Source organism: Silurus aristotelis, assembly GCF_946808225.1.
Source record: "Silurus aristotelis genome assembly, chromosome: 13".
Classification (NCBI taxonomy): domain Eukaryota; kingdom Metazoa; phylum Chordata; class Actinopteri; order Siluriformes; family Siluridae; genus Silurus; species Silurus aristotelis.
The window spans coordinates 13,978,348-13,991,471 of NC_139586.1; the positions used below are offsets into that span (position 1 = coordinate 13,978,348).

The 13,124-nt window shown below is 38.9% G+C and overlaps 2 protein-coding genes across 6 annotated transcripts in view; both read right to left on the reverse strand.

The window, feature by feature from the left end:
- Window positions 1–10,033, reverse strand: part of kars1 (lysyl-tRNA synthetase 1) — a 14,541-nt gene extending 4,508 nt beyond the window's left edge. Inside the window, exons 1-7 of one of the 2 annotated variants that reach the window (XM_083558532.1) lie at window positions 7,092–10,033; window positions 4,215–4,360; window positions 1,912–2,056; window positions 1,293–1,458; window positions 1,119–1,212; window positions 837–1,023; window positions 611–736 (exon numbers count right to left, since the gene is read on the reverse strand). In XM_083558532.1, the coding sequence (XP_083414658.1) occupies window positions 611–736; window positions 837–1,023; window positions 1,119–1,212; window positions 1,293–1,458; window positions 1,912–2,056; window positions 4,215–4,348 (852 nt within the window). In that variant the 5' untranslated portion in view covers window positions 4,349–4,360; window positions 7,092–10,033. The remainder of the gene's footprint in view (window positions 1–610; window positions 737–836; window positions 1,024–1,118; window positions 1,213–1,292; window positions 1,459–1,911; window positions 2,057–4,214; window positions 4,361–7,091) is intronic. The other variant, XM_083558533.1, reaches the window with a different exon arrangement.
- nfat5b (nuclear factor of activated T cells 5b) overlaps window positions 7,937–13,124 on the reverse strand; it is a 38,145-nt gene continuing 32,957 nt past the window's right edge. For all 4 annotated transcript variants that reach the window (XM_083558425.1, XM_083558428.1, XM_083558427.1 and 1 more), the window contains 3 exons: window positions 11,324–13,040; window positions 10,401–10,649; window positions 7,937–10,220 (listed from right to left, as the gene is read on the reverse strand). In XM_083558425.1, coding sequence (XP_083414551.1) covers window positions 10,420–10,649; window positions 11,324–13,040 — 1,947 coding nt within the window. In that variant the 3' untranslated portion in view covers window positions 7,937–10,220; window positions 10,401–10,419. The remainder of the gene's footprint in view (window positions 10,221–10,400; window positions 10,650–11,323; window positions 13,041–13,124) is intronic.

Sequence of the window (13,124 nt, forward strand, 5' to 3'; positions counted from 1 at the left end):
CTGCAACACAGCAATCAGAGAATTCAGTACATTACAATCACAACAAAAGTTTTAATCCAGTTTAAAAAGTTAAAATAGAAAAAAGGGAGCGATTGAATAGGGAGATAGAGATCTCACACATACATAACACACACAGGTAGTCCCTGACTTAAGATGGAGATGCGTTACAATGGCACCATCGCAACTCGAAAATATCTAGACATGTTGAGACATAGCCTAGGCTACCCATTAGTCTTAAATAATGGTGATCAGTATTGGGTGATATTCTGTAATTTGTTAATTTAACAAATTACAGTACATGGTTTGGCAAAACGCAGCATTTTACACTTCCATAGAAATGTTTTATAATTTTAAATGCCATCATCCACCCCTGTCGATTATAGATCCACTTGTCAACAGCAGCAGCGGGTCGAAGGGAACAGACAAAACCAAATTGGGAATAGATAGATACATGCTAATAAATTAACACATTAAAAATAAATGTTTGATATTTTTTCTATGCTAAAGTTATATTCTTTTGTTCCAGCCCACTTAACACTGCACAAAATGAAATGTGTGGCCCGGGACATAAAATGAGCTCAACACCCCCGGCTGTAGATTGCATTCTCACCTCAAGGAAACCAAGCTGGTCTAAGAAGCTTCGCAGGTAAGTGATGATTTTGGAACGAGTCACAAACTTTTGCCTCACAGTGTCATTCAGGATCAAATCCAAATAGCGCTGACGAAACCTAGTTTCCTAACAATCACACAAAGGGTGAAAGTACAATTTGTGTTTATCATTTTAACTAGGCTAATAAGAAATGTAAGCGTGGAAATGTGTAAGGAAGAATGCTGACTTTGTCCTTTAGACCAAAATGCAGGTGAGGAAGCATGTGAAGACATGGAGACAGCAGGGTCATCTCTATGGGGATGATGCTTAGCTCGCCTTTCTTCGTCTTCCCAGGATTACCACGAACACCAATGATGTCACCACGACGCAATTTATTATTGATGTGAACAAAGTCTTCCTCTGACTTGTAATTTCTGAATAAAAGAAAAGCAACATACATTTTATTAATGAATGTACAGTCGAGGAATACTGGGACTTAAAACCAGTGAAATGAGTGTGTGTCTCGTACCTAGAGTTTGCCATAACCTGAAGCTTGACGCCCTCTCCTCTCAGGTCATAGAAGATCAGTTTGGCCCCTGAGGCTCTCTTGGCATGAACACGACCTAATAAACAAATAGCATTAAAAAATATAATCTTTTAAAATGCAGAGCTAAAAATTTAACAAAACAGTCAAGATTTTTACCTGACACATTAAGAACAACATCTGATAGCTGCTCCCCAGGCTGTAGGTGATTGTATTTCTCTATAAACTCAGTAAGGGACAAGTCCACATGAAACTTGTGGGGATAGGGGTCTTCAACGGTACCCTTTAGAGCCTGGATGGTTTGCGTGCGGATCTTGAAGTATTGCTATATAAACACACAGTATGGCTGTTAGTCAAACATTTAACACTTTGTGCCAGTGGTGAGCGAGTGGAGGGCAGAGCCGGACAAACAAACAGAGAGCACTGATTAGTCTTTACTAATCATCTCCGCCCTCCACTCGCTCACCGCTGGCACACAAAATTAATTGTAATTATTGTAAAGGATTTTAAAGAAACCAGATGGTTCAGGTTACATGCTTTCTGTATTAAGTTATAATTAAAAATTCAGATAAAATTTCTATCAATTATTCTATTTGTAAGAACAACCATATATGTTAGAATGCTGTTTCATCTCCTTTACTAGGTTCCTTTTCACAGCTTAATACAACGTTAATTCATCTGTACAATGCAATGACAATAAGCTTTTATCTATCTATCCATCCAAAAAATATAAGTGCTGTCCAAAGATGCTCCTGATCCACAATAGCAAATGACTCACGTTTGGGTCGAGAGTCTCCTCATCCATTCCATCCACCTGCTGCTGCTGTTTGTCATTTGCCTCCTTATTTTGTGATGCTTGGTCCTTGATCTTGGCCTCCTTCTCTGCTGTTTTCTTCTCTGCCTTCATGCGCCTCTTCAGCTCACTGTAACACAGACAAGTTACTGTGCCTCAAAGCCTTGCGACATTTAAGCAACAATGATATCTTGTGATCATGATTCAAAATTGTGCACAAAGGATCAGTGTGGTAGCGAATAGGGAGAGGCAATATGGCTTCTAATGTCGAGTTCTAAACCTTCGGCACGACGTAGGCGTCCTCCTACCTGTATAAGCTGACTGGCTTTGTCGAATTCCGGAGCTAAAGTGAGTAATCAACTTGTAGTGGATACGGGCTTACCAGAGTTTAGTTGTTTGTATTCCTCTGGAAAACTGTCTTGTTGAATGTTACGAAAGAGATGTTCTGCTGTCACATAGTCCTTAGCTGTAGGTCAACTAGGTTGATCCAAATCACTTTGACAGTGTTGAACTGTGGCTTCAACAAGGTCTTTCCGAGAATTGTACTCACTGGGATTTAAGGGCTTTGATGTTTGTGTGACATCACAGAATATACTGGCTCTCCTTTCCACTTTATCTTCAGGGGTTTTAAGGGATGGCAGGGTTGGCCACTCTGATTCAGCTTAAAATAAAAAGGGTGGACCTTGACCCCACCTGTTTGGTGTAACAAGCTCTACTAAGCTGCGCTCCTTTGTAAGATCATCGGCTGGATTTCTGGCTGTATCTACGTATCGTCATTCATGTGACTCAGTTAGGTCTTGGATTTCTGCTATCCTTGTGCCTACAAAGACTTTAAAGCTGCAAGATTCAGATATTATCCATGAAAGAACTGTGGTTGAATCAGACCATAAGATCACTCGGCTGATCATTTTTGAGCAACTTCGATAGTTGAGCACCAATAAGAGCTGCCCATAGCTCAAGCCTAGGAACGGTTTGTCTACGTTTAGGAGCAACTTTGGATCTGCCATTCAGGAAAGCAAGCTCAAATCAAATCAAATTTTATTTGTCACATACACATACATACAGGGTACGACATGCAGTGAAATGCTTATTACGACGGTCCGGAATGAGGGAATAGGATGGGGAGAAAAATAATACAAAGAAAAAGAAGACTGATAAATAAAGTATAAAAACTATATAAAATAAAATATAAGAATATATAAAGATATAGTTATATATGTATATGAAAGAAAAAGGATGTATATACAAAAAATGCTTATGGCAGTAAACAGTGAAACAGTAAACAATAGACAATTTAAAAGTGGTTTAGATTGTCCATAAAGTGTCCACGTGCGGTATGGTGTGGTGTAAATGTCCACAAGTGTGTCCATAAGCTGTATTCTACCTTCGTGATCTTTAGTTCTCAGGTATGCAACAGTGCTGTATGCTTGCTCTGAAGCATCACAGAAGATATGAATTTGAATTTTCATGGTATTGGGCTTATCCATATCTGGAGTCACTTAACATCGGGAAAGTGTGACTCGAGAAAGAGTGGGGAGATCATTTTCCCATTCACACCAGGCTTTCACGAGATCTGTGGGCAACATAGGGTCATCCCAAACTCTTTGTTTGTTCCACAACTGCTGAATTAGAATTTTAGCACGGGTGGTGAAGGGAAGGATAAATCCCAAAGGATCATACTGTCTTGCTACTATATTATAGATATGCCGCATAGTGGGTGTGGTTTTTGGTGTTGGGCGGTGTTTGTAACCGAGTATATCTAAGTTATAGTTCCATCTCAGTCCAAGAGTGAATTCTTGGGGATCGGTCTTGTCATGTGATAACTAAAGCTCAATGCTATCTGAACGGGCCTCTTTGGGGAGATGATTAATGACCTTTGGGATGTTACAGACCCACTGCCCAATCTCAAATTCACTACTAGCAAGAAGGCCACATAACCCATCCACTACCTGCTTGGCATCATCTGCAGTCATTAAGCTTTTAAGGCAGTTGTCTACATAAAAGTTCCTTTCAACTGTCAATCTGAGTGTATCATCAGGTTGGGTGTTGTCGAGAACATGGCGTTGCAAGGCATAGATGGCACAACAGGGGCTACAAGTTGTGCCAAAGGGTAGCACTTGCCACTCAGATACTGGGAAGGTTACTGGTTTGTAGTAAATTCATAATATAAAATTGTTTACTCCGATATAATTGATCAAATTATCATATTGCAGAGCCCTATTGACAAAAGGTTGGTTGTGTTTTTTTTTACCCCCTCCACAAACACATTAGACATAAACACCACCAACCTTTTGTCACCTCTCCAGCGACATCCTTCAATAAGCGTAGGCACCGCTTGCCGAATGTGAGGCACAAACTTCTGCACCCGTAACCCGACAGCCCGGCACACGGGCTGCCTGGCAGCTCTGACCAGCGTCAACATGATGCGCAGGTCCTGAACCAAGAAAACGCACAGGTCAGGCTTATTTCTTCACCACCTCACCCACGTCCATGAACAAAGTAATCTTTAGTTTGTTTTTACACTTTAGAGAATTCAATAAACAACATTTTTTTAGCTATGGGGTGTGTGAGAAAATGTACTTGCAAAACTTCCTTCTAGACGGACAGTAGTATAGTTTTTTTACTGCTGCCAGCTCGACATGTTGCTTACTACGGTTGTAAAGAGTGTTTTTTTTTTTTTTTTTTTAAAGTGACTGTGGTCGTTCTTATCTTTGTGGCTTCTTATTTCGATATTCAAACTTGACAGTGCTTTATGTCTAAACAGGGATCTTCGAGAATTAAGACATGGGCTGACACAAACATGGAAGATTTTCAAATAGTAGCCACGTTTACATGAACACTTTTTTGTCATTAAAAGATCCAGTGGACTGTTTACATTAGATGTTATCTAATCCGATATTTTGTATACATGTGCCTGCATTTCAGTTGGAATGACTTTGACATGTGCACATTAGCCTATGTCCTGTCAACATGTTTCATTATTTCTTGTGTGTGCTATTTTTATGTAAAGTGTTGCTCTTAATCAAGCAACAGCATGAATTTGTAGGCATACTACTGCTGGACGGTTTGAGGAAAAGACGGCCACACAAAGCTGAGCATTTTGCTGGCTGTGCATCTCTAAGGAGCATCTCAATACTACCCCTCCCTCCTCCGAAAAGCAGAAGCGTGTGGATGAAGGTCCGTAGTAAGGACTGGAGGAAGCGGGACGTATTGCTGGAATATAGTGACCTGGAAAGGAAGCTAAACTTTCGCATGAGTTGCTGTTTGTGTGGACTGGTAGAGAGATTTACGACCCCAAAAGAGGAGAACGGAAGAAATTACATTTCCCTAATTATGAGAGTCGCGGTTGTTTTATACAAACTCGGAAGCCGTGCGGAATACCGTGTTGTGGCAAATCAAGTGTTCACAAGAGCACAGCAAAAAAGTTAATTAATAACTTTTGCAAAGGAATGATGAATGGGCTGATGAAATCGCATGTAGATTTGAGGAACCGCATTTTGTCCCTTAATTAACGGGTCTAAACAAAAACAGTAATCGGTTTAACACCTTTACATGGCAGAATTTTTATTTTATTCAGATTAAAGAAAGGTTTATCCCACCCGTCTCAAACTGATTACAATTTAATTTGGGCATTTTTATTTTGATTCAGGTGTTTATATCCTAAACGCACCTAGAGAAAGAGCTGCAAATATGATGAAGCTCAAAAGTGTGTATTTCACCCGTACCCACTTCAAAGATTTATCGATAAATAAATAATACCAACAAAAACTATATTTCGTAAAGCAGTGGTCATGTATATATCATATATCATATCTTGCACATGAAAACAGAACAGCATCATCTGTAGTTCAGAAAGTGGTGTTGATGAAATCTTTCTAATTATTAAGATTTGACTAATCGTTCAGGTTCTAATCAATGAATGCCAAACATCAATAAATGCAAGACAAGCCACATATAAATAACACCAACCTAGTGGGGGAATGTTTAGGATTAAAACAGCTCTACGATTCAGATAAACTTTAGACGGTAAACCTAATATTGGAAATTAATTAATATTTAATAAAATCAATCCATCCATCCATTCCACTGACTTCCGCTCTCAAGCACGTGAATGCTAGAGACAGAAACCACAAGTTAAATGCTAACATTTCCATAACACAAAAGGAATTTGGAGGAATCTGGCCCACAAAATTGGATGCACATAAAAACATGTGACTAACACAGCATGATCTCTTCAGAAAATCCAAAACAGAGGAATCACTGATTACGGTAGTCATCCTTTTTAGTCGGACCTCAAAAAGGAGAGAAATAACATAAGAAGAGATGTTTCTTTATACACAACAGACAGTATATTAACATTGGTGTTTGATATCAAATCAGGGTCTGAGGAGGAAATCTGATTGTTGAAGGTCTGGTAGTCCCGCCCCTTAAAAATGCCTGACACAAGCGCCATCCAAACACTGAGCAGCATTCCGACCCGGAAGTCAGTTTTTTCAGGACCAGAGTGCACATGTGCAGAAGCACAACTTCTTTTCTTTTTTTAAACCACGTTTTACACACTTACCAGGTTTCTTGTCCAAGAAAGAAGATTAATCTCGACTATTGCATATTATATATGTAAAACAAGATGCTGCAAAAACCGAAATCAAGAACATCTTAGTATACACGGTATAGTGTATACACCTGGTCTGAGTATTAGATGATTCCCAGGCATTTTTTTTCCCAAAATCAGGGCAAGTGCAGGACTCTGTACAAGTTCAAGTGATTTATTTTGTAATCATCTAGTCTCTAGCTGAGAAACAATCGAAATTAAGAGCGTTCCGAGACCGCGTCACAGGAGCCACACGACTAAATACCGGAACCGTCTGGAATAAGCACTATCATAAAAACACACTAGATAGTATGGTAGTTACACGTAGATTTACATATCTAGATCCATAAATTAATTCTATTTAAAGCGCATTCTTTACACTCATCTGTATAATATTTAGCTAAAGTTACACCCAAGCATGTTAATGTTACATCATTCATTACAGATTAGAAACCGAAAGCGTTTCTTTCCTGTCTTCCTTTAAAACTACAAAAATACTGCGCCATAAATTATTTCAACCATTTACAGTCCGTCCTATATATCTCGTGTTATTATAAATAGATCATTCGCATACTTTTTACTGAGTTTCTCTCCATCTGCCACCACGTCCGCCATTTTGTCCAAGTTTCCGCGCTGCTGCTGCAATCCAGCAGGGGTTTTTTTTTTCGTTCCTTCTTCCCAACCGCCCCCCCCCCCCAAAGCCCCGCCTTCTATGATCTGATTGGATTAAACTGTAGTCGTCAAATCCGAAAACCCGTCCACGCGTTCATGTGGCCAATCCACGCGCACAGAATTTGCAGCCGCCGGTATAAAAAGTGAAGCGGACACTGCGCGAGCTACGACAAATCGTATCAGTTGTGTGGCATCAGGTGCCAGTTGACACCATCATACAAACTGTTCAGCCCAATTCTCACCTTAGCCTTTTCTTTTTGTTTTTATTTCCTTTTACTCATTCAGTTATCTGCCCAATTACTAGCCATTTTCACCAAAGCCCCACAATCAAGATCTGTCTATAAAATTATACAAGCATTCTGGACCGAAAGCCAGTTATTCAGGTTTCTTCACTTAATACATTTGTGCCGAGGCCATGATGTAACTGTTTAATTTCACCACACTCTCCCTGTGTATAGGTACACACTACAAGAGGTTAAAGAATATTGTTTTACAAAAGTTAACAAAAAGAGTCAGTGTCTGTACTTTATAAAGGTCAGTTGCAGTTTTAGAGAAACCTTCGGGACAGAGAAGTCTTCACAATTTCTCAGTTACAAGACATGATGCATGTTTTATATCATTAAGTTCAAAAGAAAAGGAAAACAAAAAGTTATGCTTATAATGGAAATATTGTTTAGAGCTGCTATAAACATGAGCAAGAACCTCTAAAGTTGGAAATCGTCGTAGAAGTTTTCATTCATCCATCCATCCAGACCAATAATATTTATTGATAACATCAAGCATACAGAAAAAAATACAAGAAGACAAATGCATAAATGATGTAAAAGATGAACAATATATTTATGTATACTGCCTTTTTTTTTTTTCTTCTTTTAAATAAAGCAAATAAAATATGTATGTTACCAGATTTACCCTGACACGCATCAGGTTGGCTCTCAGTACACACCACATGTTTACTTCTAACAAACCAATTCATATCACCCAGTGACGCTCTGGGAACTGAACTTCAGTGAACTGAGTTTAATGTCTGTTTTTCTTCCCCGTAAGCAGGAACGTACAACCACAATATCACAAAAATCTGAAAGTAAAGAATAAATGGCAAAAAAAAAATGACAATGTTAGAGGTTCCCAGCTGTTAAAAAGAAAGCTGATTACACAAGGAAGAAATAATATGAAAACAAATAAAAATAAAGATACACTGAGTTAACTGCATAGCTGCTTAAAGTAAAACGTGAACTGAAGATATTCTGAATGAAGATATTCAGTAGATACTGTAGATATATGCATATAAATGTTTGTGGTTGTGTGTGCATGTATATATGAACTGAATATCTGTGTATAAAATAAAAGGAAAAAATTTAATTGGTCCAATGTGAGATGAGGTCATACGTTACATTTTGTTGGTTGAAAAAGAAAAAAAGAAAAAAAGAAAAAGAAACAAAAGACAGATTTATTTTTTCTTAATCCAGTAGTTAAAACTGTTCTAGCAACTATTACTTCGAAAAATTTGTAAAAGCAACAAATTCTGAATCTTTACATTATCAGATGGAAATAAACTGAACAAATAATTAATGTTACCTATGACCAATGTTTACAGATAATATATATATATTTTTTAGATTTTTAAAAACAAATTTAACAGAGGCAGTCTTTTCTTAGATTAGATTTTTTTTTTTGGATATATAAATTACATAATATACATGTTTTCAAAATCTGGCAGAAGAGAAAATCTTGTTATATAGTCACATAAATATTTACTCACAGAAACAAACAATTAACTGCAAATCTGTCCTGTACAGAGATGAAGGCCAATCACAGACAGCACTTTCTCCAGGTTAAGTTCACAGCTCTTCCCTTAACACAGGGCTCCTTTAAAGATCCAAAAGATCACTCAACCTACAGAGAGGTCTGAATAGTCACTATTCAAAAGTAGCAATAAAAAGTCCTAAAAAGAAGCTATCTGACGGCAGTTATCTCAGTTAAAGCTCAAATGAGCTATGTTTTTAATATTACACAGAGCGGGGGCCCTTGTAATGTATGCAAATATATTCATAGAAAGAAAAAAAAAAAACAAAAAAAAACAAAACCAAAACACATTCTGCCATCTGACTCATTAGCCAGATATCTCTGTAAAAGAAGAAAATTGGCAGCTTTACAACAAGCTTGGCAGTAAACTTGCATGATATTTTACTTTCATTCTTGACCTAGCAGCCTTTTCGCCCCAATTATCAACCTTCTGAGCCATAAAACTGGCCAGATTTATAGTAGTGTAAAAGGTGCCAACTCACCCCAAGGCCTGCAGTCGAAGCATTGACTGATCCTATGCTACACTGAATAATAATGTTCTGCTTTATTTTTAATATTCTATTTGTATTTACAAGATTAACAAAGTTAAATGGGTAATTAATGTTGTCTCCATGATTGTAGTAAGAAATTAATAATAATTAAAAAACAAAACAAATGGAAAGGACAGCGTTAAATGTCATGAACATGGACAGGGTGATAAAGCGTTCCAGACGCAACATAATAAACAATCAAATCCAGCAAGGAGCATGAACAATAAGATCTGTCTATACCTTAGAAGTTTTAAAGTATGGACATGCTGTCAGTATGACATTTGTGGGTAAGACAGGAAAACTTGCACATAAAAAAAAAGACCGGTCAGACATTTAGTTGACTCTAAAAGCAAACAAAATGCAAAAGTGCTACAGGGGCAAAACAAAGTTTTTAAACTTTTCTCTTTTTCTCAGTGTTTCTTTCATTATTTGATTAATGTAAAAGTTTTTTTTTTAAATAGAAATACTGCATTAGTAACAGGTACACATAGAAATATTTGCATACTTAGTTGCCAATGCAACTACATAAAAATAAAAAAAAATTAGAAAAAGTGCTTTTATTACAAGATATGCTTCACGTACAGCTAAAGAAAAAAACACCACAAGCTCTGTGACATTTACATGTTTCCACTTGCTGATAAAAAAAACTAAATTCACACTGCATCGTGATTCCTCTGCCGTTTCTTTGAAGAAGCCTGTGTTGGGAGGAAAAGTGGATAAAATCATTGTATTATAGAGGACAATAGAGAAGACAAACAGCAAAATGCTTAGTGTGGAAAGTAAAGTTCTGCCCTTGACTGTATTTTGGAAACTGGGCAAACTTTTTTAATGAAAACATTTATATTAAGGGTCTTTTATGTGCTTTTAATAGTTACCTGTAGGATCAATAAGGTCCTAGTATGAGCGGGAGAGGCTGTTGCTTTGCTCCTGAAGGCTCACAAGCAGGTCATCGATCTTCTCCATGTTCTGCGATGTGGTGAGTGGACTCTGAACATTTCCAGATTCGCTCATGGGCGAATTAATTAAGGAATGTATCACCCCTTCATTCTCTCTATGGTTCTGGCTAATGGCAATTATCTGGTTTGAGAGTGTGCTTCCTTGGGAGTTCATCATCTGACCACACTCTACAACAGATGAAAAATGTAGTTAGCTGACAGTGCAAGTCAAAGCTCCAATTTGCTACCAGGTGTCCAATAAAATTATATTATTGTTCTAAAAGATATGAATTTGACAAATGACATGCTAAATATGTACATCAATATACACTATGACAATTTGTATCCTTTATAGGAGCAACTTTATGTAGCTATAGTCGTTATGCTTACATTTATTGTGTGGTGTTTACATCTTTGAAAAAAGGTTGAAAGCATTAATGAAGCATTTTGGCTATGTGCTGTAGTCACTAAAAAGGCAGTATTTGAATATGTCTTTGTTTTTATGAGCTGACTGTATGTTTCAGGGATATTAACAGATGTCTCTTGGAAGCCTGATTCTGAAGATTCTCTCTAGCATCTTTTCAAGCAATTTGGATTAGATTTTTTAAACAGAGGCTCACTTATCAGCATCAGCTGGCTTTTTAACCTTCCTTGAAATATAAAAACCAGTTGGGGGCATTATGTTTGAACAAACCTATTAGGGAGAAAAAACTTCTTTGGTTATTGGATGACTAAAGTAAAAATAAACTAATAAACTAATAAATAAATAAAATAATAAAATAATGACATGGGCTGAAAATCTGTCCACCCTGCTTTTTCCAGTAGTTTACTTAGAACAGATTAGACATGTGTATCATGCATACCATTCTGTATTTCATAAAGGAAAAGGTTAGGCCGCTGGTTCTGATTGGACTGGCTGAGGCTTCCATTCACTGTGGTCTGGAACAGGGATCCTGGTTGCTGTACCGGTGATGAGGTGGTGGTCTGATGTCCAGCCACACTGCTCTGTGCAGCAAAAAGCACCTCCTGTGAGGCATGCTGTGATGCATGAGGCATTCTCGGCATGTCAGACTGGGCTATAAAGAGATTCACAGAAGGCTGAGAACCAGGGCCTGGACTCGGTGCAAGCTGCATTGGCTGTTGATCCTGGAAAAGCTGTTGCTTGCTCGCAGACTGATTATCCACAACAGTGCTCTGATCTTGGAAAGACATGGGCTCAGATGGCACTTCCTGCCTGACGGTAATCATGCCATTCTGCGGGTAGGATAGTGATGGATTCTGCTGCTCTGGAGAAATTAGGCTTGTGGTATTCATTGAAGACATTGCTGGCTGACCAGGGAACATGAGGCTAGATGGCGGCTGTTCTGGTGACATTCCTGAGCTTAGGGAGTTATAGAGCAACCCGGTCTGGTGCTTGTTATTTGGTGTTTGTTGGATGTTCTGAAACAGGGAGCCTGGCTGAGTTTGTGAGGCCTGCTGTGTGGACTGCTGTTCCATGGGTGTGCTCTGTTGAATGGTGGACAGCTGGCTTGTGCCTTGGAACACGGATTGTGGTTTAAGGCCAGATGTCTGCATAGAGTTAAGAAAAGCTAGCTGCTGGGACTGATTGTTATTTCCTGAAAGCTGACCAGGTAAGGCATTTTGAGAGAGAAACATACTATTCGCAGTGTGTTGAGGTTCTGCGGTCAAGTTGGACCCATCAAGAACGTTCATGGTGTTCTGGAAAAGAGAGGCTTGTACTTGTTCTTGAGTGGGTGAAGTCTTCTGTGGGTGGAAAAGTGCCTCTTGAGGAGATTGGGCTTCAGCCAAGGTGCTGGAGGTATGAAACAATGGAGAAGGAGAATGAGAGGGGGCTTGCTGAAGAAATCCAGATTGAATAGAGATGAGATCTTCTGCTTGGTGAAACATGACAGCTTGCTGCTGCTGCTGCTGTGGAGATGGTTGCCTGAAGAGAGTATTACTGTTTTCCACCATGCCTGGTGAAGACCCCTGTTGCTCTCTACTGCACTGCATTGAAACCTGGGGATGGAAAAGATGATGTTGCAGGTTCTCCAGGACTTGCTGCTGTTGCTGCATCTGCTGCTGGTGCAAATGTTGTTGCTGGATTTGCTTCTGTTGTAGCTGGTGCTGCTGCTGTTTCTTGGTTAGTGAATCTTCTGAATGAAGTTGTATGTTGCAGAACCCCTTTGCTTGCAGCTGGCGCACTGCTTGCTCAAGCTGCGCTACCTCATCTGGAGGCAGGAGAGAGAGTTGGTGCTGCGGGCTGTCATCCATCTGGGCAATCCCCACCAACGTACCAGCTGTGCTCCCTGACCTTTCCTGGGATAGACTGTCACTGTCTAAAATGAATTGTTGTGCCCCTTGCTGGAGCAGAGATTTCCCAGGGACATGAAAGGCATTATTTTGGGTGTTGTCTTGTTTTTGAATGTTGCTTAATGTTTCCTTGTTGGAGAAAAGAGAACCCTGAGGCTGCTCTTGTTGTTCCGATTGACAGGCTGCAGAGTTTGCGAATGTGGGGCTGCTGGTGGAAATGTTGCTCATTTCTAGGGTCTGCTGGGCAGAGTTAATAATATCAGAAGTCTGTGGAAAAAACAAGAGAAAAACAATCATTCAGGACTATAATTATTGTATACAGTTGTGCATTGCCTATAGTATACTAAAAAT